The sequence below is a fragment of the Rhipicephalus sanguineus genome, chromosome 9 (genome assembly GCF_013339695.2).
Source record: "Rhipicephalus sanguineus isolate Rsan-2018 chromosome 9, BIME_Rsan_1.4, whole genome shotgun sequence".
NCBI lineage: Eukaryota > Metazoa > Arthropoda > Arachnida > Ixodida > Ixodidae > Rhipicephalus > Rhipicephalus sanguineus.
This window is the reverse complement of record NC_051184.2, coordinates 16,610,059-16,634,878: the sequence shown is the minus strand read 5'-3', so window position 1 is coordinate 16,634,878 and position 24,820 is coordinate 16,610,059. Positions and strand designations below refer to the sequence as shown.

The window sequence follows — 24,820 nt, the reverse complement described above, 5'->3', positions numbered from 1 at the left end:
TTTAGTGTCCCTTTAAGTGCCAACACCGTGCGAATAAAAATCGCTTTCGTATTCACCACCTAGAAATATGGAGTGTGAGGAGCACAAAGGAAAACACGCCGCACATCATAAGGGTATAGATGGCTAATGTGCGTATATAAGCTTGTATATTTGCTCATAAGATCTGTATCTGTAGAATGGACAGACGAAAACACGAACAGGTTTTAAAGTGGCCCTGTAACGCTTTTCCAAGTAACCATCAAATGGTTTTTTATTAGAGGAATTTATTGCCTCAAAAAATTTTAAAATCTGTCCTGTACAAGCGGCAGGGGCGTACGTAGCCAAGGGGGGGGGGGATGGGGGATTCAACCCCCCCCCCCGAAATTTTTCAGTTTGGCTTGCGTATATATACACGCACACATACAAACGCACGCACGAACATACATAAAGTATGGTTGAACCCCCCCCCCCCCCCCGAAAAAAATTTCTGGCTACGCCTCTGACAAGCGGAGTTAGAGATATTTGTCGCACGCCGCAATTGCTTTCTCTCTTCTTTCGTCCCGACGAGCGCGCTTGAAGCTAAGCAGGGAGGGAGGGATGGCACGGGGGAAGGAAGGTACGTCACGCACGCGCGTCATGACTTTGAGCACTTTTTTTTTTCTTCGAACGCGCGGCTAACTTTCAGTGTGATCACGAGCGGGCACGTGGCGGCCTCCCGCGGCAGCCGCGGTATCTATGCCGCTCACGATGCCCAAATCAGCCAGTGGCCGTGAAATTGGGTGTATGGCGCGGTCGTTTGGGTATATGGAATCACTTGTCGAGAGAACGATTTCTAACCGACGTTGTGAATTAATGGTAAATTCCAGGCCGCGTGCTGCGCTATAATGTTTGGCTCGCGTGTTCTTGGGAGCCTCGACTACCGATGGACAGCGTTTTCTGACCACGTTGAAAAAGTGTTGCAGGGCCCCTTTAAGAATTGGGATTTTCTGTCAATTTACTCTAAGTGCCGGTTATATTTTTGGTCGTTAATATAGTATGAACTGACTAGCATAGCAACAAGTGCTACAAGGTTTCAATTAACTTTTACTGCAGCGCCTGTTTCTAAAGAGTTCCCATAAGAAGCAGCTCTAGTTTAGAAGCATATGCCTTAATAGATGAGAGCGGAAAAATAGTTTTGCTATTCAACGACGGCAACATTGCAGCAATTCTATTGAGATTTCTTCAAAATGAAATAGAGGGCTTAAATATCTAGTGACTCAATGATGACTCGTTTATGTTCTCGATTCTTTTTTTTTTTAGAAATTGTTGCAATATTCGGAAGCCTCAGAAAGAAACCCAAGTTTACAAATACAACTAGATAACGATAGGTGATATATGATAGATGATGAACAGGTAAACTACACCCAAGTACATTTATGAGACAAAATGAATAAGACAGTACACATTCCCTCGAAATATATTTTACCTAAGCAGTAAATTTGTATCAAAGCTCGAGCTATAGCTTTCTCATCAATAAATATACCAAGCTAGCAATCAATTTATTTGGGTATCAATGACACTACGTGGGTACTGACAAAGTTGACAAAAAGCAATCTATTAGGCTTAACGGAGTCTGCTCCCTAGGACATTTGCGAGTAAGGCTCATGATAAATACAGCCCTTGTACGAAATAAACCGAAGTCTGCAGAAGTCAGACGTATTCTTTGATCGGTATTACTGTGAAAAATCACAGGGTCCCGTATGGATTCACCTAAGACGGCTCGAAGGCGAAATCCATTCGGTGTGGTCGTCATCATCACCATATTCGATGACGATGACCACATCAGATGGCTTTCACCTTCGTGTCCTCCCAGAGGAACAATCATGGTGGTGGTGATTTTTGGTGCCATTCGAGCTGACGACGACTACGCCGACGGTCACTTTTCCCGTGTGATGAGGCATATGGGCATACCCCTTTAATAGGTGACAGCGCGGAAATACAAGGACGAGATGGCGACACACATGCGCTGTATTAGTGACTGAGGTCAGGCGTATTAAACGTGGTGTATTAATTGATTAATGTGATAACGCACCTGGAATCCTTTCTGCGTCGCGACTTGCGCTTTCGTTTCGTGGTCGTCGTGTCGGCGTCGCACCCGACTTCCGGGATCGTGGCGCTCGCGCTCCCACCTCCGTCGCTGCCGCCGCCATTGCGCTGCTGCTGCTTCTTGGACTTCTTGTGATGTCGCTGGTCCCTGGTGGTCGTCCGCTCCATCGACGTCACGACGCTGGTCTCCTCCCGCGCTGCCTGGCCTTCAGACGTCCTCCTGACGCCGTCCGTTCCGGGATCCTCTTCGCCCGAACACTTCTGCACTGCACAGACACCGATGGCAACAGGACGTAAGGGACACAAAAGATAAAAAACGATTTTTCTCGTAGTAGCAGATTACAATTTCACAATACCGGAAGAACAACTTTTGCCGTGAGAAGACGCTCAGTAAGCGAGAAAACGCGCGAAAAGAAAATACAGCTGGCGACGCCGCCTTGAAGTTCCCACACTTGCTCGCCATGACGTCACATATTTCGACGGCGACTGCAAGGGCTTTACGTAATCGTCTGTCGCTAAAAATGATTTACAATGTGATCCAAGGGACACAGTCTTAACATAGCAAGTTTCAGAAAATATAACTGAAACAACGTGGCCACACTATATACGCAAAGAGACTTTGAAATTATTGACGTTACACTGACGTTCACTTGCTGAAGTTCAGGCGCGAAATTCAAAGATGAAGCTTTGACGTTCATTTCCTCCTTTAATAACTAACCTATGATGACGAAATTAATGACAATATAGTCATGAAAGAATAATTCGGCGGTCTAAAGTACTTTAATGTTTCACTTTAGTGTCCCTTGAAGTGTTCATTCTCATTGGCGAATGGTAGCGTTTGCGCGACCGATTGCGATTGGCAACGAAGCAGCGACTCAAGGCGAGCGATCTTCACACGGTTTAACACCGGCTATAGCGATTCCTACACGTCGGCACACCGAAATGCCTCGCAGTTGGTATCGCTCTCGTCTAATCGCACCGCCATCGCGGTCGCTTTCCGAAAAAACGCAGCCTTTTTTGTTTTTGTTTTTTTTACTATACTCTCGGTCAATCGCTTTGCGCATGGGCTACTTGCAGCAGTTGCGCGACCAGCTTGGTCGCGAGCGAAATAAAACTTTTGATTCGCATGTACTTTGAATTCACTGGAATTTAGCGCTTTATCTGCCGAACCTACATCGAACTTATGATACTTCAGAAAAGAATCACCGTCAGAACAATTCTCCGTCTTACACAATTGTTCTTCAACAGCAACGCAATGCTGTGCGATTTTGAGTTGCTCTCTCACTGCATAGGACGACTGAAGCGGTGAACTGGCGGAAACAAGAGACAACACATAGAGACATGCTTGCGCTTGTCTTTGCCTGTGCCGTTTGTTAGCGATAATTCAGTCTCTGACTATGGGCCCTCGTCTGTATATTACCTCTATCTACGTGCTATAGCGTATACGTATGTGTACGTGTGGTTGTATGAGGGACTTTTATGCCCTTGTCTTTCGCGCTGCTCCCCTACGGTATGTTTAAAACCAACGTTGCCAACAATCGTTTCTGGCAGTGCATAGGCGAATACACAAAACTTACTCTTTCGCATTAAACTTCTTCATAAATGCTCATTTTACTACTCAATTTCCTGCGGGAGAATTCCTGGTTTTTTCATATCCATAATATTTATGTGAAACGTTGTTTCACATGTGCAGGGATAAGGACCAAGAATGGGCCATACACGCTTCAAAGGTAAGCTACGCACCCTGATTTACGGGGTGCTCAACGTCCAACTAGGCATATGCCACTGGATATGCGCCGCTCTTATAATAACGGTCCTAACATAAGAAACAAGTTATCGATAACAAACTATAGATATTGCTAGTATAATGAACACCGACCATTTCGACGAGTTAATGAATATAAGCAAACTCAACCATCATGGTCAATTCATTATAACGGCTTTCATATAGGAACGACCATAGAAAGCAGACTCGGAAGCACGCAGTAGAAACGCCGAACACCCCACAGATCTTTTGCCACATAAAGCGAATAAATACGAACAGTCGTCAGTCTGCGTGCGCCAACTTATTCCAATTTTTTGAGATTGCTCTAAATTCGACAGTTAGTCGAGTAGCACTTCTCGTGTATGTTCCTCCACACTTGTTTCTTTCGCGCTGCCGTGATGCAGCAAGAGACGCAGGCAGTAAGGACAAGCGCTGACAGAAAGACCGGAATTGCCGCTTGTCCTGTCTGTGTGTGTTCCTTGTTTCTTTCTCACGGCTATAATGCACGAATTACAAGCTAGCGTGTACTTCTTTGTTAAATAACAGTTAAGGATGGTTTACCTACGCCAGTGGGTGCAACGCCTATGTCCTCCGCCAGGCTCTTCGCTTTCGAAGGCTGCTTTGTAGCCTCGTTATCCCCTACGTTGGCGACGACCCATCGGGACGAAGCCTTTGGCTTGTTCTGGGCGTCGGTGTCGTCGTCTCGGCGTTCAGGCCCCGAGTTCCGGGACTTCGCCGTCCCCGTCGCGAGGTCGCCTTGCTTAAGGGCGACCGCAGCCACCGCCTTACCGTACTCTACTTCCTGACGATTGTCGTCATTTGATGGAAGAGACGTCGTACATTGAGTTTTTGCTCCGGGACGAGCTTCTGAGTCGAGCGCCGGTGCGACGGCGCGCCCCGTGGCAACGCACGGCATGACGCTGGCACGCTGCAGTGACGTCTTGCTGGATCGCCTCTGCGACGGGGCGCCGTCACTCAGCGCGTACTCGCCCCTAGGCGGCTCCGCGAGCGGAGCGATGCTGTACTTGCGCACCAGCAGCCAAAGGATCACGAACAGTACGATCGCTCCCAGCATGATGGCGGCCAGGAGGACCAAGTCCATGACCGGGTCGGGTCGCATTGCGAGAAGCCGTACGGCTGGCGACTTCAGTGAACAAAGACGTGAGCAGGCGACAGATACGAGGGACGTCGTATCGCCTAGAGCGCGTCTGCTGTGACGAAGGTCAGCCCCGCTCACTTCCAGTGCATTCGGTTAGTCAGTCATCAGAATAAGATGTTGGAACCCACTACAAGTGCATGTGGTTATTGTCGAGAAAAAGAAAGTCGCGCTACCTTTTGCAAACCATAAGGGAGCACGACCCAGCGTCGCATGAAATGGAGTACAGAATAGAAGAATAAAACAAAGTGGAGATATATGAAGACTTGTAGTGGGCCATAAATCACGCCGAAGGCCCATTACAAGTAAGAAACCATGAAGTGAACAAAAAGGGGATCAAGAAACAAAAACTAAAAATAAAGGGTGTGAAAGCCGAGGCGTGCAATATTTTCGAACGTTGTTTATGTAGCGTCGAGACGCTGGCGACTCGTGGTGACACCACACGTATATCGTGCCCTTAGCGATCAGCTCCGGCAGCACTCCGTTGCTCAACGGCGTTCTGCCGGAACTGATTGCGGAGGCCGCGAGCTCGTCTGGACGTCTCCCTGTGGATTCAAGAATACTCTAAGTATTGTCACGGGGTCGTGACGTTGACGAAGGCAGTAGTCTGCGTGTTCAAGATGAAACTCTTTATTTGGCCGAGCTTGTGGCCGGTAAGCGAAACGGAACCTCAAACTACAGCAAGCAATGCACGCTGTACACTGATAGCGGCGAACAGAGCGTCTACCGTCGATAATGTGATCTGCTGTAAGACGCGTCGGCATTTATACATGCAGCATCTAACATCCGAGGCTTATCGCTGGTGGCCGTATTAGTTCCAGAATTTGGAAGGTACCCAGACATTAGGGCGCGGATTGCGCAAGGCAGCTACTACGCGTGCAACGAACTAGTTAGATAAGAATAACAAAGGAAGCGCACGTGGCAGTATTCATGCATGGAGGGGCCTTGTGCACAGGGGGGGGGGGGGAACTAGAAGCTTACTATCTGGATCAGACATGGTCCATTTCTTATTGAAATTATTGCCACGAGATTGGCATGTGCCGTGCCAGAACAGGCATATCGTCGCTACATTTATGCCAAGAACAAGTCGCGATTGGAGCTGCTTGCCTGTGGAATTAGCAAACGCGACTAAAGTAGACCACTTTGGTGAGGCAGCACAGGCCGGCGGTAAATGAGGTACTTCGTCTCTCACACGAGTTTGTTTTGCATTTACCTAGTTGCACTGTTTGCGTTCCTTAATTACATGAAATGTTTCTTTGACGTATATTCTCTATCTCTGCACCTACATTTACTTACAACAGGCACTATCGCGCCCTATGAGCTACACCACGCAAGCGCGTTGCCGAGCCCACTGCAAGGCCTGCAGTGGCGCCGATCGTGGCACATTTTCGCGTGATTGGGAGAGAGTTTGGTGTTTTCCTGCCAGTGCGCATCGCCCCCACTCGCTTGCTTCATCCTCGAAGTTATCATTTTTCAAGCTGATATTGTTTCAAGCTGATATGCCGACAGCCGGTCACCTCGGCGTTTCACGGACTTATGACAGAGTTCGCCGGCGCTTCTTCTGGCCTGGACTGTACCGCGACGTCTCCCGTTGTATTGCTGCCTGTGATCTTTGTCAAAGACGGAAAACACCTACTACCTATCCTGCCGGACGCCTTCAGCCGCTCGACATACCATCAGAGCCATTCTACCGTGTGGGTGTTGATCTCCTTGGCCCTTTTCCTACGTCCACTGCGGGCAATAGGTGGATTGCAGTAGCAACTGATTATGCAACCCGATACGCGATCACACGGGCTCTTCCAACCAGCTGTGCAACTGACGTTGCCGACTTTCTCCTCGAGGACGTCATCTTACACCACGGCGCCCCTCGGCAGCTCCTCACCGACCGAGGCAGCTACTTCCTTTCGAAAGTGGTTGATGACCTCCTACGCTCCTGCGCCACCAAACAAAAGCTTTCAACTGCTTATCATCCGCAGACCAACGGCCTAACCGAGCGCCTCAATCGAACTCTTACTGACATGCTATCCATGTATGTCTCCGCTGATCATCGCGACTGGGACACTACGTTACCGTTTGTCACCTTTGCCTATAATTCTTCTCGACACGATACCGCTGGGCTCTCCCCATTTTTCCTTTTGTTCGGCCGCGACCCTACGCTACCTTTCGACACACTCCTGCCGTCCAAACTGAGTTATACGTCGGAGTACGCTCGGGAGGCAATAACGAAGGCCCAAGAGGCGCGCGATGTTGCTCGACGCCGACCAGCGGACTCCCAGGAAAACCAGAGGCGTGTATATGACGCCCACCATCGTGACGTCCACTACGCGCCCGGCAATCTGGTTCTGCTTTGGTCCCCCACGCGCGGCCTGGGACTTTCCGAGAAGTTACTCCCACGCTATTCAGGCCCTTACCGCATCTTACGCCAGGTGACCGACGTTACCTACGAAATCGCCCCTAGTGACCCCACCATCGTTCACCCTCGCACTGACGTAGTTCATGTTACGCGGCTCAAGCCCTATCACTCGACTGCCTCCTGATGAGCACCGGGTCGGTGCTTCAGCCGCCGGGAAATAATGTAACGGGCTGAAAAGGACAACGAAGAAGACAAGAAAGAGGACGACGTTGACAGACCCTGCAAGCTGGGCGCCATCTTGCCAGCCGCTGAGTTTATTCCCTGTATATGTATTGTAAATATATTCTCCCCGTAACAATATAAAACGAGGGCGATGGTGAAAGGAAGTGGAGGCGATGCGCGCTCGCAGGAACAGTCAAACCTGATAACACGAAAACTTGTCACGATCGGCGCCACTCTACAACCTTGCAGTGCGCTCGGCCAGACGCTCGTGTTTTGTAGCTCATACTGAGCGCGATAGTACGTTGTTATCTTCTGTTTTAACAGCGAAGCTATTTAACCCGGCCGTAAAAATTTTGGTACCTGAGAGTGATAAAATTAATTTCGAAGTTTCAGTTTTTCTTTTAGTGTTCGCTGCAGAACATCTCCATCTTCCAGGTAAAAATAATTCACTTACGTGGAATACATAAACGCTCAAATGACTGTTGAGAGGAAAACGTCAGTTCGTAAGTGCTGCATCAATCGTCCATTTCGACAAAGAGCACAGTTTTATTCGAGATCAACTTCTCCGTTTTACCTTTGTAGGAAGAATGGCGGTCCAAGTGTCTGTATCCACCCGGAAAAACTCGTAAGGCCTATGCAGAACGTAAGTCGAGCGATTTCTGAAAGGCAAACCTTTTTATTTATTTTTTTTCTGCGGGGAGCCGCTGTGTCTGTCTGCCTCCGATCTGTCCGATGATGCAGCGAATTCTGATTGTTCGCAGTGTTCATAGTTTGTTAGATGCGACTGTCAGCAAATAACGTTACGCCGTATCGCACAGTTCCAACCTTTTTCTTATAAAAAAATTTAGCAGATAGAGCTCGAGCACCATGTTCCCTACAGGAGTTGAAAACAAGCTAATGCGGCGCAATGAGATATATAACTTTGGAAAAAAAGTGAGGTTATTGACGATTTTCCGCAGTGACCCGCGGGTGCGGCCATGTTTGGTCACGTGATCGTGACTAGCCTTGGGCCAGTGAAGCGGCCGTGGCCGTACCACACAAGCTGGTTGCAGCAGAGTGTAAGCAAGTCACGCGCTTGCGCAGCGAAACATAGTTTTACATGTAATCGCCTCAAAGGTGATAACGTTGAGACGTTTGCGTTTGTTTGCCACGTACTACGCCACAGCGAAACGCGATGTTTATTGTACTTCGCATTTATGTCGTATGCCTTTAATTGTTGTTTAATAACCGCCAGTAACTGTGGTTACAAATCAACGTGGCAGCAACCATGCGGATGCGACCGCCCGCTTCGATCCTAACTCGCGCTCGCTACTTTCCCATGGTCCTGACAGCAATAAATAAATAAATTGTGAAATCGGCTATCTCACACTGGAGACATCATCAGGTATGATGATAAATGGTGCTTTATGGCGCAAGGGCCACTGATGGCCAAAGAGCGCCAGCACTTGTATGGGGGCCTAAAATTCTGCGCAATAAAGTGCGTAAACAGCGTTAGGTATGTTTTGTCTTTATTATTGAGATCAGATGTTTATTTTGCCATGCCTGCTAAGCCTTGTCTCCGAGAATATGAGAATGAATTTTGGAAACGCCGCAAAATACCGACGACTACATTCCTCTCGAAGCTCCAGGACGCAAATATGAAGCAAATACAAGCGTAGGTTTCGAACTCACGGGCCATACAGCGCACGACGACGACGGGATGAATTCGAGGTGGAAGGAACCCGCATGGACGGATGCCGCCATGTTGACCGCCGTCTGCTCGCTTTTACTCGCGTGCGCGCAGACGCTATGGAGATGCCGGACAGACGACACGGTGCGGATGAAGACATATTGAGCAGCGCTGCCCGAGGCCACGTTCCAGGAAATCAAAGGCCACTGCTGGTGGCGCCATCTGATTTTAATTTCACAAACCAGCTGCGGAGGATCGCCTATATGTCACCCACCTTCCTATGGGTTTCAAACAGTCTTCTATAAATGTTCATCTTTATGGCTCTGGATAATATATATAATCTGTTCACCTTAAGTAAATAAACGAACACGGATATACGTTGTATAAATAATCGTTTTTCTGTCTCCGGAAAATAAGGCTTAAATCATCGTTTTTCTGTGTAACTGAGAAATAAGGCTTTTATTTAACCAACAAATCGATGGGACTTTGATTATTCACGTACATAGATAGGTAATAGGCAGCAGTGACCAGTGGCGTGATATTGATCAGTAAGATCAACCTAGCAAAATTAGCGGCTTTCGAATAATGGTAGTACTGGTAGTTTAATAGTGGTAGCACTGGTAATGGTAGTTTCGAATACTGGTAGTACTTTACAAAATTATTAAATAAGATATTAACCAGATAGCAAAGGCATCATAACTCGTGACATTTTCATTCACTCGACGATAAGCTTGGCCCAACCGCACGCGAACACAGCCTGGTAGGTGCCGACTTGAACCCAGTAGGTAGCCTCCTCCTGGCAATGAAAAAAAGTATATATATATATATATAAGGTCTCCCTTTGGTTACCGAACTTAGATTCGACAACTTTCCCTCAAATATGTTCGAATAAAAATGAAAGCTTTTTTAATGTGAAATCGGTAATTGTACAACATCCCCTTTAGTCTTAAATTATGAATAGAAACACAATAAAGAGAACGCCAATCAAAATGGATTTCTCGAAAATATCTAAAACATAATTTAGGTCGATGTTCTGTTTATTGTGTTACCTAAGTGTATGTGATTGTGACTTAAGAATAATGAGGACACCCGGCACAATCAAATATCGCTTTTCTTTCCTTTTCGAAGTTTCACTTATGCAGAATGACCTATCATTCTATGTAGCACATTCGTTTGTGAACGGGCGAGGATTGAGCTTTGAAGCTTACACTTACAGGAGCGAAAGTGCCGAAGCCGAGGCGGAAGTTGTAACTTGCGCGGAAGAGCCCTCCCTTTGTCACGTTGCAGGGGAAGTCCCGGAAGTGGCAGCTGACCGTCTGACCAATCTGGACCAAGCTGGCGTTGGATTGCTGATGGACGCTGGTACTTAGCATGACGACATTTGCGTCGGCGGCTGCGAGTGTCAACGTGAGTTCAACGTATAGGGTGTGTTTCAGTGGGCTTTTTCCTTGTGTTCTTTTATTTAAAAAAATCACTTGAAGTTGATTGCATGACTGAGCCCACCGATGTTTTGTCAAGAGTGCACAGTACAGCTTTATACGGAATATTCTAGAGAAAATTTTGGCACTGCTGTCATTGAACCACCGTCGCAGTACACTTCGACTATATATATATATATATATATATATATATTGTGGGCACTAGTTGTGTGCTTCTTTCTCATCTGTGCATTATCATAATCATCATCATCGGGTGTGTGCGCGCTCGGCCCATTCTCTTCCGAGGCCTTGAGTCTAATAAACGTCGCTTCAACCAAGACGTCATTATATATATATATATATATATATATATATATATATATATATATATATATATATAATATGGCTTGGATGCGCGGTTAAATTTTTTAATTTGAAGGCTCTTGGCATTTAGCTATGTACTACTTGAACTACTTAGTTACCTTTATTCAGAGTTCTTGGGTGCCCAATGCTCACAATGAAATTATTTTTAGACAAGTTTTCAGTGCACAAATCCTGATCCATTCTGTAACGCCTTCTGGTCCTGAGGGTAAATTAACCCTTTCTTCTTTGACTACTGCTGTCGCTAGAATCTGGGTGGTGAATTCAAATCACGTCATTTTATTTCCCAGGAAAGAGCAGATACTGGATAGGTTCATTGGCTAAAAGCAGTTATCGATAAGTTGACTAGGCCAAATAAGCTTTTACAAGGCAGTTTGGACTATGACAAAATTTTACTGCGTGAAATATGACATGTTTTCACTGTTTCGTAATACCAAGTACACTAAAGAAATGAATAAGTTACTTGTATTAGCATATCGTATACATTTCCACTTTTTAATAAGCATATTGACAACGCAAAAATAAAAATAAATAAAAGAAAGGTGCAACTACGAAAGTAGCCATAATAATAAAAAAAAGAAATCACAGAAGTGATCTAATTATGCAAACGTCGATCGTCTTGATCTATTACACAAAAATATCGCACCCATGTCTAGCGCTGAAGGTTAACATGGGTGCTTTGAAAAATTTGACACTCTGCAAGGGATGTAGGCCTACCTGTTAGAGGCGTCCAAAAAGCTTGCACTTGATAGGAATCAAAAGCTGAATGACACGTCACCTTATTTTCATTCACCAGTCAGGTTAAATAACGACAAATCCATGTATCAGCGATATCTGATACGATGGCTGGACTGTGAGATACTATGTGGTGCTTCGGCTGAGACTAGTTACTATGCCTCGGTTGTGTGGCACGTGGTGACGCCACTATGATCGCACGCACAGGGACGCTAGTACGAAAACACAAAACGAACATTAACCTTATGCTACGTCAATTGAGCGCCAGATACCTGTTTGTTTCGTGTTGTTGTGCTGGTGTCTGTGTGTAGAGCCTTGGTAGTGCGACAGTGCAAGCATACTTAGAGTATTAGAAAAAGTTCATTATATATTTATATTCTACATAGCCAGTTCGGTAGACTGCTATGATTAGCAGCGCACAACGAGCGAGCGAGCTTCCATTAAAAAAAAAAACACATGCAGACGGCTTTTAATCGCTGAATCGCTGATTCGCTGCAACCAGCCTTATACAGTCTGTTCTTCCTTGCATAGTGTTGATAAAATGGTTCACAGACATCTTTATTCTTAATTCATAAAATCTGCAGTGCTCAACACTCACTGGCTTGTGCGAAGAAGGTGACGTTGTAGGTTTCTCCTCTCGTGATCACACACGGCTCACTGTCGCAAGGAGAGATGGTGAAGTTCTGGAATCCAGGAACGCCTTTCCCTCCTAAGCAGGAAGGCACCAAGGAGTGAAGTGTGACATATTAGTTCAGCGGAAGCCCGCAAGGTGGAGGAAGGTTCGTGAGACGGAAAAATTCGATTATGTGGCATCCTGCTTATAGTCGTGCCAGTGTATTTCCATGTCGCTTCATGCTACAAACGGGTTGATGACATCGTAAAGTCCAAATATGAGCAAGTTGATGAGAGATAATCTGAACTTGCGAAGCAGCGCACAGACACGAAAGGAAGAAAACGAGTTGACAGCGGTTGTCGTGTAAGTCGTTCTTTGTTTCTTTTGTGTCGTATTTTTGTCACGAAGTAGCACGAAAAGTGCTGCTTCACATCGTGAGCTACTTCATTTAAGTGCTACTTCACTTCAAGCATGAAGTGATGTAGCACAAAAAAAGTGCGGCCTCTGAGGTGTTATCACTTTGGGAACAGTCGGCGATCGATACTAGCATTTTGGAATGATAAGAACGCAATGACGTCCATTGAAGGAAAAGGGCAGCGTTCGGCAACAGCGGAATGCTTCAACAGGGCTTGTCGCTGAGCTAGTTGGTTCATTACTTGAGAAAAATAGGTATGGCGCAAAAAGTACGGGGGCGAAGTGAAGACACGAAGGGACGTGGCTGGCGCCTGTGTTTATCAGTCCCTGTCCTTCTCGCGCCATACTTATTTTTCTCAAAAGCTGCATTCGTCGAGAAGCCATTATATGAAGTGTTTAACAATAATAAAAGACACTTCAGCAGCTTTCGTTCCTTAAATTCAATGAATGCGAACAAAGGTTAAAAGGCAGCTTTACCTTTAACGCCCACTTTGGTTTCGTTATCGCGTGCACATTAAACTTAGCCATGCTGGTAGGACACAACCGCTCAACCCATGCAAATGAAGCAAGATCATCGTTACTAGTGGGAAGCCATATCTTGGTATATTCGAGGGGCCCTGCCACACTTTTCCGAGTGCGTTAAGTCTCTGGAGACAATGGAGGCAAAAAATGAAGACGATGTACTTAATTTTTAACGATTAGAGACTATGTGGGCCCTAGTAAACGACGTCAAAATCTGTGACGTCATGGCGACTGGTGCGGGAACTTCGAGGTGGCGACGCCGCCGGAACTCTTTCTTTTTTTCTTTTATACGTTTTCTCGCTCACCGAGCGTCTTATCGCAACAAGCGTGACGTTTTAAAATGGTATCGTGACAGAGTAATTAGTAATACGAGAAAAAACGTTCTTTTTCTCTTTAGTGCCCCGATAACTGCCGAACACATGTGCAAGGAATAACCAACGTACTTACGAGAACATGCCTCCATAGAAACCAGGTTCTGCGCCGCGCAAGCAGCGACGAACAGCAGCAGTGCCCATAACGACTCCCCTACGCGATGCATCCTAATCGTCCGTGTTCACGACGCTGCAGACCCGTCTTCGACTGAGACGAGCCTGTGTGGCGGGGCCTCCCGCTACGAACTCGGTTGCGATGGCCAGCGAGTCCGTGGTATTGTCGTCATCTCCGCTGGCTGTCGGTGTGGACACAGCCGCTGTTTCCATTCAACCGTACGATCGGTGAGTAAGCGAAGGTACATGGAAGCGCTCTTTCAAACTATTGTGTACGACTTCAATAGTGGCGGCGGGTATTTTGTTTTCCTTGCCGCAGAGCCTCTGTTACAACAGTTCAAGGTTACCTTTTGCACCGAACTGCGTGATACAAAGTGCAGTCAGAAATACACACCGAAAGCTAGAACAGTTGTCGCTCTGCTAAAGGTTGAGATATACCCGGGGCGTGGTATTTTTTCAAGTATCCTTTATCAGGGTACATTAAAAAAATGCCCCGGAAGGTTTACTCACCTATTAAAAAAGAATCTACACTGTGGTGTCTTTCTCGTGTGTGTTTTAACATTGATACGCTATAACGAAATGATGAAAGCCCGCAGATATGACTGGAGGTACTATGACAAACATAATTATAGCGAAAAGGGGATTATAGGATATCTCTGTCATGAAAGTATAAGCGCGGTTTCACATCGTCTCCAATGCATAAACAATCGGAAAGCGGAGAAATAAGTACCCATAACGAAAAGCACTTGTCGTGAGCCAAAAAGTGTCTACTAATTTTGTCAATCTGAATTCGAGATTCTTTAAGCCGGTAATTATATGCTGTAATCAATAAAACTAAAGACTGAGAAGCTGCGAACGCCAGCGTTCCTATAACTCATCTCCGTTAATTCTAGCCAGTGATTTTATTTTCATTCTTGCTGAGATATGGTCGGCAATCGTCTACCACAATATGCGAATCTTCAGCGTTCTTGGTATAATTATACGATGTATCTAAACAGCGCAGAATTTTTGGAAACAGTTCTCGCAAATACCTTAATGTAGTTATTGAGCTTGACCACTCCACGCGGCGTACATTACCTGTACAAAAAACAATCGACTGAACACCATAAATTATTTAGTTAGCTTTTAACTTACTTTAGGTTACATAATTACCTTAAGATACATAGGACAGTTACTCTAGGATTACTATAGGAAACAATTACTTTGGGATACATAGTTCGAGTGATTAATTTAAGTCGCCGAGTTTGCAAAGCATGTCCACATAAAAGGCAATCTGAGTGCGGCGCGGATTTCGACATGTGCGCTATGAAATTCCTGCGTTAGAAATGCACTGTTGTTCAAGTTAAGTTTCTTTTTTAAGAAAACACCGTTTCAGGCAATCAACGCGGAAGTAGCTATAGAACACCCATGTAGTTAGTCGCAAAGCTTGCGAACGAAAACCTTATTGCTTGTGTTATGTTGAAAATCCCTAAGTAAAGGAGTTGTCGCCATTGCTTGGCGATGGCTACCCCTTTGCACTTTGTTATTAAAATAAAAAATGAAAAAAATTAAAAAGAAATTAGGAGACAGAAAATAATATAAATACAAATATACAGTCCTACATTTATTGAGTTCAAAGGTCCTCGCTTTAACAGAGCACAGATACAAGCGCGGTGCACACTTTCGATGTACTTCGCTCAATACTCATCACAAATATTATTGTCATAAAAAAAATTTTAGAAAGAAAACGTTGAAGCACCTTCATTGCCCTGTGACTTATCCGTGATGTGCATCAGTCTAGTATTTTCGCTGATGAGAGCGTTCGCTCTGAGCCCAAAAAGTGGAGTTCCTGTTCGAGTCAGTTTGATGTGCTTGGGACAGTCGAGCAAGTGGAGCTTATTATGTGTTTGGATTTCTCGCGCATGTAATGGGTGCCGCTTAGAGTAATATAGTCGGGCTCAACGACAACAATTACGCTATCTGATACAGACAACTCTAATTCTGTATTGCTTTAAAAAAAAGTCCATTATATATCACTTGCACTGATGTTACGTAAACGAGAAAAAAAAGTAAAAGGTCTGTCCATGTGCTTGCGCGAATACCGCGGTGCGCAGGTGCGTCACGTAGAGACTTGTGCTGGTGTAGGAGTGGATTCCTCGGCAAATATATTTTGTCACATACACATCGTGTGACGTCATCCTCTCGCTTTCTTTTTTTGTTTTTGTTCCCGACACGAGCAGCTGTGCCACGTGCGTCAGTTCTTTCCGATGTGTGCCGCAGCGCTGTCTGCGTGACCATGGCAATAGTGCGTTTTAGCAAGTTACGGTGATACCGTACAGAAATACGGTACGGTGTTAGTCTTTTAGCAAGTTACGGTAATACCGTACCGTTTCTCCTTTCTCGCTCGTTGTGCTTTAGCCCCTCCTAGTGACAGTGTGTCCCCCGAAGGACAGGTCCCTCGTTAACAATGTGTAGGCTGAGAGGCAACAATGAGGCACGACAACACCAAAGTAATTTTTGAAGAAAGCATTTGTGGAGTGCCTTCACTGGAACTAGGAGCGGCAAATGCGTAACGAGCGAGAAAGGATTTCCGTAGTAACTTGATAAAACGCTCTATTTACGCAGGCAAGAGAGGGCCGTTTAGTGTCGGTCAGTATTTGTTAGCTCTGTCTGATGGAAAATTCATGCACGAAAAAATGCGCAACTCCATCTCCACGATTTATTCTGTTGTATAAACTTCGTTCCGTAATGCAGAGTCAGTAACATTGGTTTTCAGTTTTCCAACAATCTCTTTGTATAAGAAAAAAAAAAGCTTGTAGGCCTCAATATATTCAATTCTGCTGTATTTATTACTTCAGAATTGCGACGCCAAGCAAGGTTACATAAACGAGTGCATACTGCGATGCGTTTAATAAATTGTTTACATATAGCGAAAATTTCTGTTGCTAGATAGAGGACAGAGCATTAGAAGTACGCGATGGTTTCGGGTCGCTGATTCTACCGTCACAACATGATGGAGGAAAGCAGCGGCAGCTCGTCCTGCGGAAAAAAAAAGTCTTGCAGCAGCCAATTCCTGTAAGCACGGCAGACTCATTTTGCGTGTTTTTTTTTTTTTTCTTTGCCGAGCGACTCGTCTTCAGCACGTTCATTCGACGATCAGCTTGGTGACTCCGCATGCGAAAGTTGCCTTGTCGTTGCCTACTTCAAGCTCATAGGTCACGTTGCCCTGATGAAAAAAAAAAAACAAAAGACAGAGATAGTAACTCACGGGTGGTTCTATGATAAATGAAAATACGGTCGAAAAATCTCACTAATAAGATTTTATTCAAGTTGGCGTATTATGCTCATAAGATTCAATAAAAAAAAAAGCTAGCTTTGCTTCCTTCACAGAATAACTGATTATCGCTTAAGATATGCAGACGACACGCAGTGCTGGCACGGTTTTCATGCACTTTGCGTTCATACAGTTAAGTAACAACGTAAAACTAGAAATAACATGGACTTTGCCTTTTTTTTCTCTGTAAATTACTCATATAGATGAGTTGCATTGAGAATACGACGTACCATTTTCTTGTATTCTTACCTCGTGACAGCGAGTGCTATGAGACGCTGTTGCATGCCTTCAGTATTGGCCCAACTTTTATATCAGACGGTTGCGTACAAAGTGAGTGATGTACGCCTGTTATGCTATCGCATTAAGAAAACAAAAGCACGTATAAACAATTGATGTCGAATGAGACCGAAAAGAAAGAGAAATAGAGACCAAAATTGTTTAAGGTAGTGTGGTTAACCAGACGAACGTCCGGCCTGCTATACTGCTTGCGAGTTATCTTAAAAACAACCAAGAAAGCAAGGATTCAATTAGAGATTTCGCTCATGCAGTAATTTGAGACAGGAAGTACGTAAACCTTTTCACAAGTTCGTTGATTTTAGAAAGTCGCAAATATTATGAAGGACAAAGGTGTCGGCTCAATACTTAGATTAGTCTGGTCAACGTTCTGTTTATTGTCGTGGTGATTTATGGGTGAGAGTCGTAGATATAGGAAATAAAGAAAGCTATATTGTTATGAGCCATGGTGGTTATGAAGACGGGAACGAGAAAGGCGGGGAGGTTAACCAGACGCGCGTCCGGTTTGACGCCTAGTCAAAGCAAAGAGTGTCACTTATCCGAGAGCGCATATTGACACCACTGTTAGTCACTTAGGTCCACAGAGGTCCGCTCCTGAGCTTTAGACACTTGTTCTTGGCATAGATGCTGGGCAACGCATGGGTAATGTATGCGAGGTCTGCGAAAGCATATGTAAAAATTTAGCGGTGGACTCCGCACGGCGAACAGTTATGGGTGGATAACAGTTGCGTGCTCCAGTTCTTGAAGGCATTCGTAGTCATTTTGATGATACCATGTACTGCCAAATGAACAAATATCTCGGCCATATGAGGGATCAGTTCCGAAGGTTCTTTGGCAGCGATGGTATTGAAACTAAAGCTTACTCATTGTGGTCGTATCACCCGAACTACCAGTTCACTGGAGCGAACATTAATTCTGGCCAAACAGAAAGTAAGGGAAAACGTGGCCGCCCACGCACAATATGGTTGATTTGTATATTGGAGACCACGAGGAAATGTGCGGGTGAACAGCTTGCATTAAACAAGTCTCGCTGGTATTCCATGCCTTTGGAGTGAACAGCAGTTGTGAGCGATTCGACGGTACTGAACACCAACGTTAAGAGAAAGAACAGCAGAAAGCTGAACACTGGCGTGCCCCCCCCCCCCCCCGAAAATTTTCAAATTGTCATGTGTTAATATAAACGCACACATGCAAACACACGCACGAACAAGCATATAGTTGAACCCCCCCCCCCCCCCCCCCCCCACCCCCACCGGTAAAAATTTCTGGCTACGCTATCGGTTGGTAAGTATTCATCATGAGGTAAGGTCATACAAGAGAAGAGAACGAGAAGTGGGCACAAAACTCATATGATCTTGCGCCGGCGTGGTAGCGCCACCTGCCAATTCGCCACACGGGGGGTTCTAAGCAGATAACACGCTCAGGCTTTATCTAAGTTGCCTAGATTCCCATGTGCGCCGGACTGACTGGTGGCGCTACCATGCCGGCGCATGCGCAGATGAGCTTTCGTGTCTACGTTCTTTTCCGTCGCAGTGCGCACTTTCATTTGACAGTCGGCGTTTGTGTTGTCTTGTTCTCTCCTTTTTTGTCCGTTTTTGCACTTCTTATCTTATTTTATGATGAGAACATTTCCTTCCTATGTTCTTAGCTTCACCCTTTATCAAACAGAGCTCCTCAGTAATGCGACCAGAGACTTACGGGAACGAATGCACTGAGTATTCTGAGTGTCACCGATCCTCGGAACACCTCTCCCTTGGTCACGTTGCAAGGAATGTCGAGGAAGTGACAGCTTATCGAGTGCGCAGACTGAACGTTGGTCGTGTCGGTGTGCTGCTGGTCCAGCGTGGTCACCATCAGGTAGTCTGCGTCGTCAGCTGCGTCGTCATGGCGCGATTATATAAATGTTCTGTACAGACGTACAATATAGTTGTTCGAAACATGAGCAGACACTGAAGAAGTCGCGGCCACTGACAAATAGAAGGCGAAAAAAAAGTGATAGAAAACTCAGGCATCGTGTTGAGATTGCAGGAAAACGACGGTGAATACTTAGCATTTAGCCATCCTGTGTAATCAAAATTAATACGGAACGCCCCACTACGACGTGCATGTTAATCGAAATCAGAGTATGGTTGGTTCAGGCCCCAGAACTTAAGTTTTATTTCTGTGTGTAGTAACACACTCCCCGGTAGCTTCAGACTCAGTAGGTCTATTCAGAACACTCGACGTACGTACGAAGCATCACTTGCAACATGACATATAACGCCGATGTAAAGTGCGTGGCACTTTAGGGGCCCGGCTTGTCGCCTCCATAGATCGCATGTGGCGTGATCACCACCAAAATCAAGTGGTCAATACAGGCCTAAAACAAGGCTAGAAATGCTCAAAACCGAGGTAAAATTAACGAACAAGGTCTAAAATGATATAACTAACATAAATAACCCGGAAGTAATCGCAATAATTAACTTAAAGTTGCTAATAACGCTTCGGAAACATGCGGCTTACACCCAAACCGCGTAAAGAGGGCCTCCCCGAGCGCGCTATTGCTCCTCCCGCCTGCGCTTCTCCGGCGCCCCGGCGACTAACAGAGACTTAACAATAGCGCAACGGGAATCGCTGGCTGCCCGTGTTACGCACTTCCTCAGGTTTGACGGTAGTGGAGCTGCATTTATAGACGTTTATAGTTTATTTCAGGCAAAAAGCAGAAAAAAAAGGTACAATTTGCCTAGGGGACCGGCGAAAAGACATAAGAGCCTGACAAGGCGCCTGCCAACTGTAAACCCACAATCCCACCAAAATGACACAATGCTCAGTGTGAAATTAACAGTCAATAAGGAAATAAGCGTAAATTAGTTGCTACATGCAAGTCACACGTGTATAAGCGCAGGATTTAGAACTACACTATTCAGGGGCTTAGCCAGGGGGGGGGGGGGTTCAAACCCCCCCCAAATTTTTCAGTTTTGCTTGCGTATATATACACGCGCACATACAAACGCACGCACGAACATACATGAAGTATTGTAGAACCTCCCCCCCCTCCCCCCGAAAAAGATTTCTGGCTACGCCCCTGACACCATAATCACCATTCGCTGCTCAAAACGGGATTAGCGCAGGATTCGAACTACATTTTCTTTTAAATGCGAAGCATTTCTTAGCGAACCTCTGGCACTTTGAGCGTTTCTATCTACGTATCTATCTATCTATCTATCCGCCTACGTCTGGGTGCTCTCATGATCGCCTCTTTAACTTGGTGTAGACCAAAATTGGCGTGGGAGGGTAAGAGGATTTGGCGAATTTGACTGTCTAGTCATGACATGAAAAACGTGAAAATCCTGTCCTGTACGTCGTCAAACCCTTTCCTCCAGACACGTGTGGCACATACCCGTTTACCACGGGCCCCGGTGTACGGGTATGCGCCACAGGTGATTGACAGTTTATATCTAATCAGGAACGGCGAGAACAGACATTGGTAACTTAAATGCGAGAGCGTTAATAAAAACCGACATCGTTAGCGTTGACCCGACAAATGGAAAGATTGAAAACTGGGATCCCAGCAGGAATCGAACCCAAGCAGTCTGCGTGGCAATCAGGTATTCTACCACAGAGCCACGCCATGGCTCTAAACTGCTTTGGAAAAACAGCCTATGCAGGCGTAATAATCGGTGCAACGTCAATTGTGGTTGCGATGCTTGCTTTCTGATTTTGCAAGCAAGCAATAAACACTACATGATATTCCTACGATCTGTACTCCTACGATACAGGCGTCATATCAGATTAACGTCCGTGGTTCCAGTGTTGACTCTGTTTTATAGCACTAATAAACATACATTTGTATTCTTATGAAGCAGCAAGCTATATCGAAGCATTGCTCGACCCCGGATGGATACATTAACGAAAGTTCCGTATGATATTCACATCAGCGCACCGTAACGTGCACTTAGTCCGCGAGAACGACGCAGTGTCTTCTTCATCTCTTGCGAGGCTGGGCGATGGCCTCATGATGACTGAGCATGATGGCAGACTGACTGACAACCGCTTTGTAGACTAGACTAGTAGGCCACATACGCCCAGGTAGTCTACGAATACGACAAGCGCCATCCACTGATGTTGGTCTACGTAGCACTATCCAGGCCTACCAGCCTCGATGGCCTATACCTCACCAACGCAAAAGATGACTTCAGGTTCCGACATGTCGCCAGCTCTATCGACAGACAATATGTCGACGAAATGGCCGAGGCATCCACGAATTCCAACAACTGTACTACACCTCATACTTCATTACACATGGACCCCTCGTCACCGCGATCATGACCGGATCCGATAACAAGTCATGACCAGCTGCTCGTGCGCACTGATACCGGTGTTGATGACCTTGTTCTCGCACAAGCTTTCACAAAAGTTTGTGAAACGTGCGTGTGTTCTTCATCTATGGGACAAGTATAAGCACTTCATATCAGCTTACCGCTTCTGGTGTTGGAAATACTCACGTTGCCGTTGGCAGCGTTACCCAACTGTAAACAACTGATTATATAACACATATGCGGCTCTTCAACGTATACGTGTGCGAATAAAATTTATATAAATCTTTAGCGTCATTTTGTGACGTTTCGCCAGTAAAAACAATTACGCCACGGTCACCTTGCCGCCGCGTGCTTCGCATAACATCGACTCCCACGGTACGTGGGATCTGCCGAATTTTTAAGCTGGAGCTTGTTCACCAAAAATTGAAACTACTGTGGAGCTGTGTCAGCAATTGACAAATATAAGTATCGCACTAGACAGCGTCTTGTATCACTGAAAATGCGCACCAAATATGATCAGTGTATTTCGAGGTTTCTAGTATAATTTGAATTTAAAACAACCTTGCGTTACATGACTTGTTTCTTTGCATTTGTTTAAAAAGTATCTCTAAAATGTCCTGTGTTGCACCATAGAGCTTGATACCTTGCAAACAGCTACCAATGTAACTACAATTTCTTGTACACATATTTTCATGCTTGTGCGCTATATTAAACTGGTTAGGTTTCGGCAGTATTGTTGAACCCTGCAGATATTCATGTTGTATGAAGAGCTCTTGGGCAGCGCGAGTAAATTGGCGCGAACGATTAAGAAAATGGCACTTTGTCCTCTTTAATCGTTTTGTTCTCACTTACACGTGCCAATGCAGGCCTTACAATTCCACACGAACAAGCCCACAAAGGAGTCGATTATTTAGTAAGAATAGCCGTGGATACCTGTAGGTCGCTATTCTATTCATAAGACATTCAAACTTCCTTATCTATGATATATATACACATTGACGGCTCTCCTGCCTTCCATGTGTTCAGCGATACTCACTCGCTTCCGCGTAAAAAGTGACGTTGTATTTGTCGCCAGTCTTGATCACGCATGGATCTTTGTCGCAAGGAGAAATGGTGACGTTCTTGAAGCCAGGGCTCTTTTCATCTGCGAAAAAAATGTTAAAAAGTAAAACAAAAGGATATCGAAAGGGGTAAGGTTCGGACTTGTTGGTTGCTCATCGCTTAAGCAGAATACATAGCGCAGAAACGAACGCAGGACAAGAAGACGACGGGACGAGCGCCCGTATACCGTCGTCCTTTTTTCCTTCGTTCGTTTCTGCGCTATCTATTCAACAAAAGGAGTACGTCACAAAGAGAGATATTAAAACTAAATGTCGCGCGCTTTTGCATCCGTAATTTTGCACTCAGTGTAGTTTACCAGATCTATATGTTTGTTTTCACCTATCACTGTCAGATGCAGTCGGAGGAATGTATCCACTCTTAGTGTAACTTTCATTGCTTAACAAAACGCCGATATTTAGTTGCTGCATATTTTGGCCTAATGAGCTCTGAACACTCATCATTTATTGGTTTGATTAAACATCTTATTCGGATGAATTTGAGGGTTCTCGAAGAGAGAATTTCTGCGTTTTACAAGCATTATAGCGCGGAGTTTGCCTGAAACTAAATCTGCTTACATCCCGGACAACTTATATCAATATTTAGAAGGGCGGCGTACGCTTGTGTACCGCGTACCGTAACATCCTACAGCTTGAATTTCGACATTTTGAATGTGTAATTTGTAGTACGAAAAAAGATTTTCCAGCCAAGTTTAGTTTTTCGTTTTATTGAAAACTGGCCTAACGTGTCGAGGCCAATTAGGCCTCTTCTTCAGAGGGCAACTACCAGGCAAGGCACCTAGCAGAGCGTTCTTAAAGGGGCCCTGCAACACCCTTAACAGCGGGACTGCTTAATCCGAGCATTGGTCCATGACGGTAATGGATGGTACAGAATAACGCAGCACGCTTCATATTATATAACTACCATCGTACTAGCAGTGTCACGTCAATGAGACGCACCCTTTTCTTGCAGTCACTTGGATCACGTCGCAAAGCATCTCGTCTCATGCTTTTTCATAAGACATTCAAACATCTAGTTTTGAAAGCTGAATTAGTTACGACCCCATCTCAGCGCTCAGCTCGTTCAGACCATGTGGTACCCGTCACGAGCTGCCGCACTAACACTTTCTATCATTCCTTTGTCCCACGCACGTCCAAAGACCGGAACCACCTTCCCCCCGACATCATTTCCGTTTCAGATCATGACTTGTTTTGTTCCACCTTGTACAATTATTTACTTGATGACGCTTAAAATGCATATTGCATATACATTTTTTTAAATTTTGTTTGCTCTGTATTTCTCATAGTACCTGCATTGCAATTCAGTTGTATTAACCTAACATAGTATCTTCATATATATTGTACTTGTTATTAAATTGATGCTATTTTGTTCGCTTTTGTTTCTTATTTTATGTACCCCACTGGCTTCTGTAAAGCTTTGTGCTATTGAGGGTAATATAAATGAAAAAAAAAATTAAAGCGAGTGAAACGTAGTGGACATACCTTTGCATTCTTCCAGTGTGAGGAGCTTCTGCGCTCCGCAGGCACTCATTAGTAGAAGAGGCAGGAATGTGATTGAGTAGCGACGCATCCTGAACAGTTCGTCGTCTACCGGCGTCCGTATGTGAGACAAAACCTGGCAGAAGAGGCCGGCGCGCTCTCATATACCTGGGCTTATCGCCGATAGTCGAACGGGGGCGCAGCTGCACGCTGTCGCTTTCCCGTGCATCGTCCCATGAAGCGGCTGCCTGTCTCTATCAAACGCTCTCTCCCAGTAAAAGATACCCCTACCGGGAGCGCCTATCTGAATACATACCGACGGAGAATTCGTCTTGCTCGACAATTTTGACCAAGTTTGTCGTGGTTGAAAAGGAAAAAATTAAATCTGTATGCCGTTGGAAGAGATCAGATTTTTATTGGATTCTTCTTTTAGTTTGTGTACGAAGTACACGTGTTAAATTGCTGACTTCATTTCTACACCATTCCCGCGATATCACCGACGGGCTGCAGTATATTCAAAT

General features: G+C 45.3%; 2 protein-coding genes and 1 long non-coding RNA gene across 3 annotated transcripts; 1 reads left to right on the top strand and 2 right to left on the bottom strand.

Moving 5' to 3' along the window:
- Window positions 1-1,992: 1,992 nt before the first annotated feature.
- On the top strand, window positions 1,993-8,203 carry LOC125759742 (uncharacterized). Its single transcript, XR_007417378.1, has 3 exons — window positions 1,993-2,357; window positions 3,758-3,794; window positions 8,143-8,203. It is a non-coding gene; the product is annotated as an uncharacterized LOC125759742 (long non-coding RNA).
- Window positions 8,204-9,924: 1,721 nt separating this feature from the next.
- LOC119404084 (uncharacterized) lies at window positions 9,925-13,932 on the bottom strand. The gene is made up of 4 exons (XM_037670690.2): window positions 13,760-13,932; window positions 12,362-12,472; window positions 10,444-10,622; window positions 9,925-10,025 (listed from the first exon to the last, which is right to left on the bottom strand). Exons 1-4 carry the CDS (start codon window positions 13,848-13,850, stop codon window positions 9,945-9,947), a joined length of 462 nt encoding a protein of 153 aa, XP_037526618.1. The 5' UTR covers window positions 13,851-13,932; the 3' UTR covers window positions 9,925-9,944.
- Window positions 13,933-16,602: 2,670 nt separating this feature from the next.
- On the bottom strand, window positions 16,603-24,527 carry LOC119404653 (uncharacterized). The gene is made up of 4 exons (XM_037671242.2): window positions 24,303-24,527; window positions 22,739-22,846; window positions 19,103-19,278; window positions 16,603-17,002 (listed from the first exon to the last, which is right to left on the bottom strand). Exons 1-4 carry the CDS (start codon window positions 24,388-24,390, stop codon window positions 16,922-16,924), a joined length of 453 nt encoding a protein of 150 aa, XP_037527170.1. The 5' UTR covers window positions 24,391-24,527; the 3' UTR covers window positions 16,603-16,921.
- Window positions 24,528-24,820: the final 293 nt, after the last annotated feature.

Coding starts and splice junctions, on each gene's coding strand:
- LOC119404084 (XM_037670690.2), bottom strand. CDS start 13,850: ATGCATCGCGTAGGGGAGTCGTTATGGGCACTGCTGCTGTTCGTCGCT. Junction 12,473..13,759: donor TTCTATGGAGGCATGTTCTC/GTAAGTACGTTG, acceptor CTTCCTGCTTAG/GAGGGAAAGGCGTTCCTGGA. Junction 10,026..10,443: donor GCTTCGGCACTTTCGCTCCT/GTAAGTGTAAGC, acceptor TTTCATTGCCAG/GAGGAGGCTACCTACTGGGT.
- LOC119404653 (XM_037671242.2), bottom strand. CDS start 24,390: ATGCGTCGCTACTCAATCACATTCCTGCCTCTTCTACTAATGAGTGCC. Junction 22,847..24,302: donor CACACTGGAAGAATGCAAAG/GTATGTCCACTA, acceptor TTTTTTTCGCAG/ATGAAAAGAGCCCTGGCTTC. Junction 19,279..22,738: donor CACTTTTTACGCGGAAGCGA/GTGAGTATCGCT, acceptor ATGACGACGCAG/CTGACGACGCAGACTACCTG.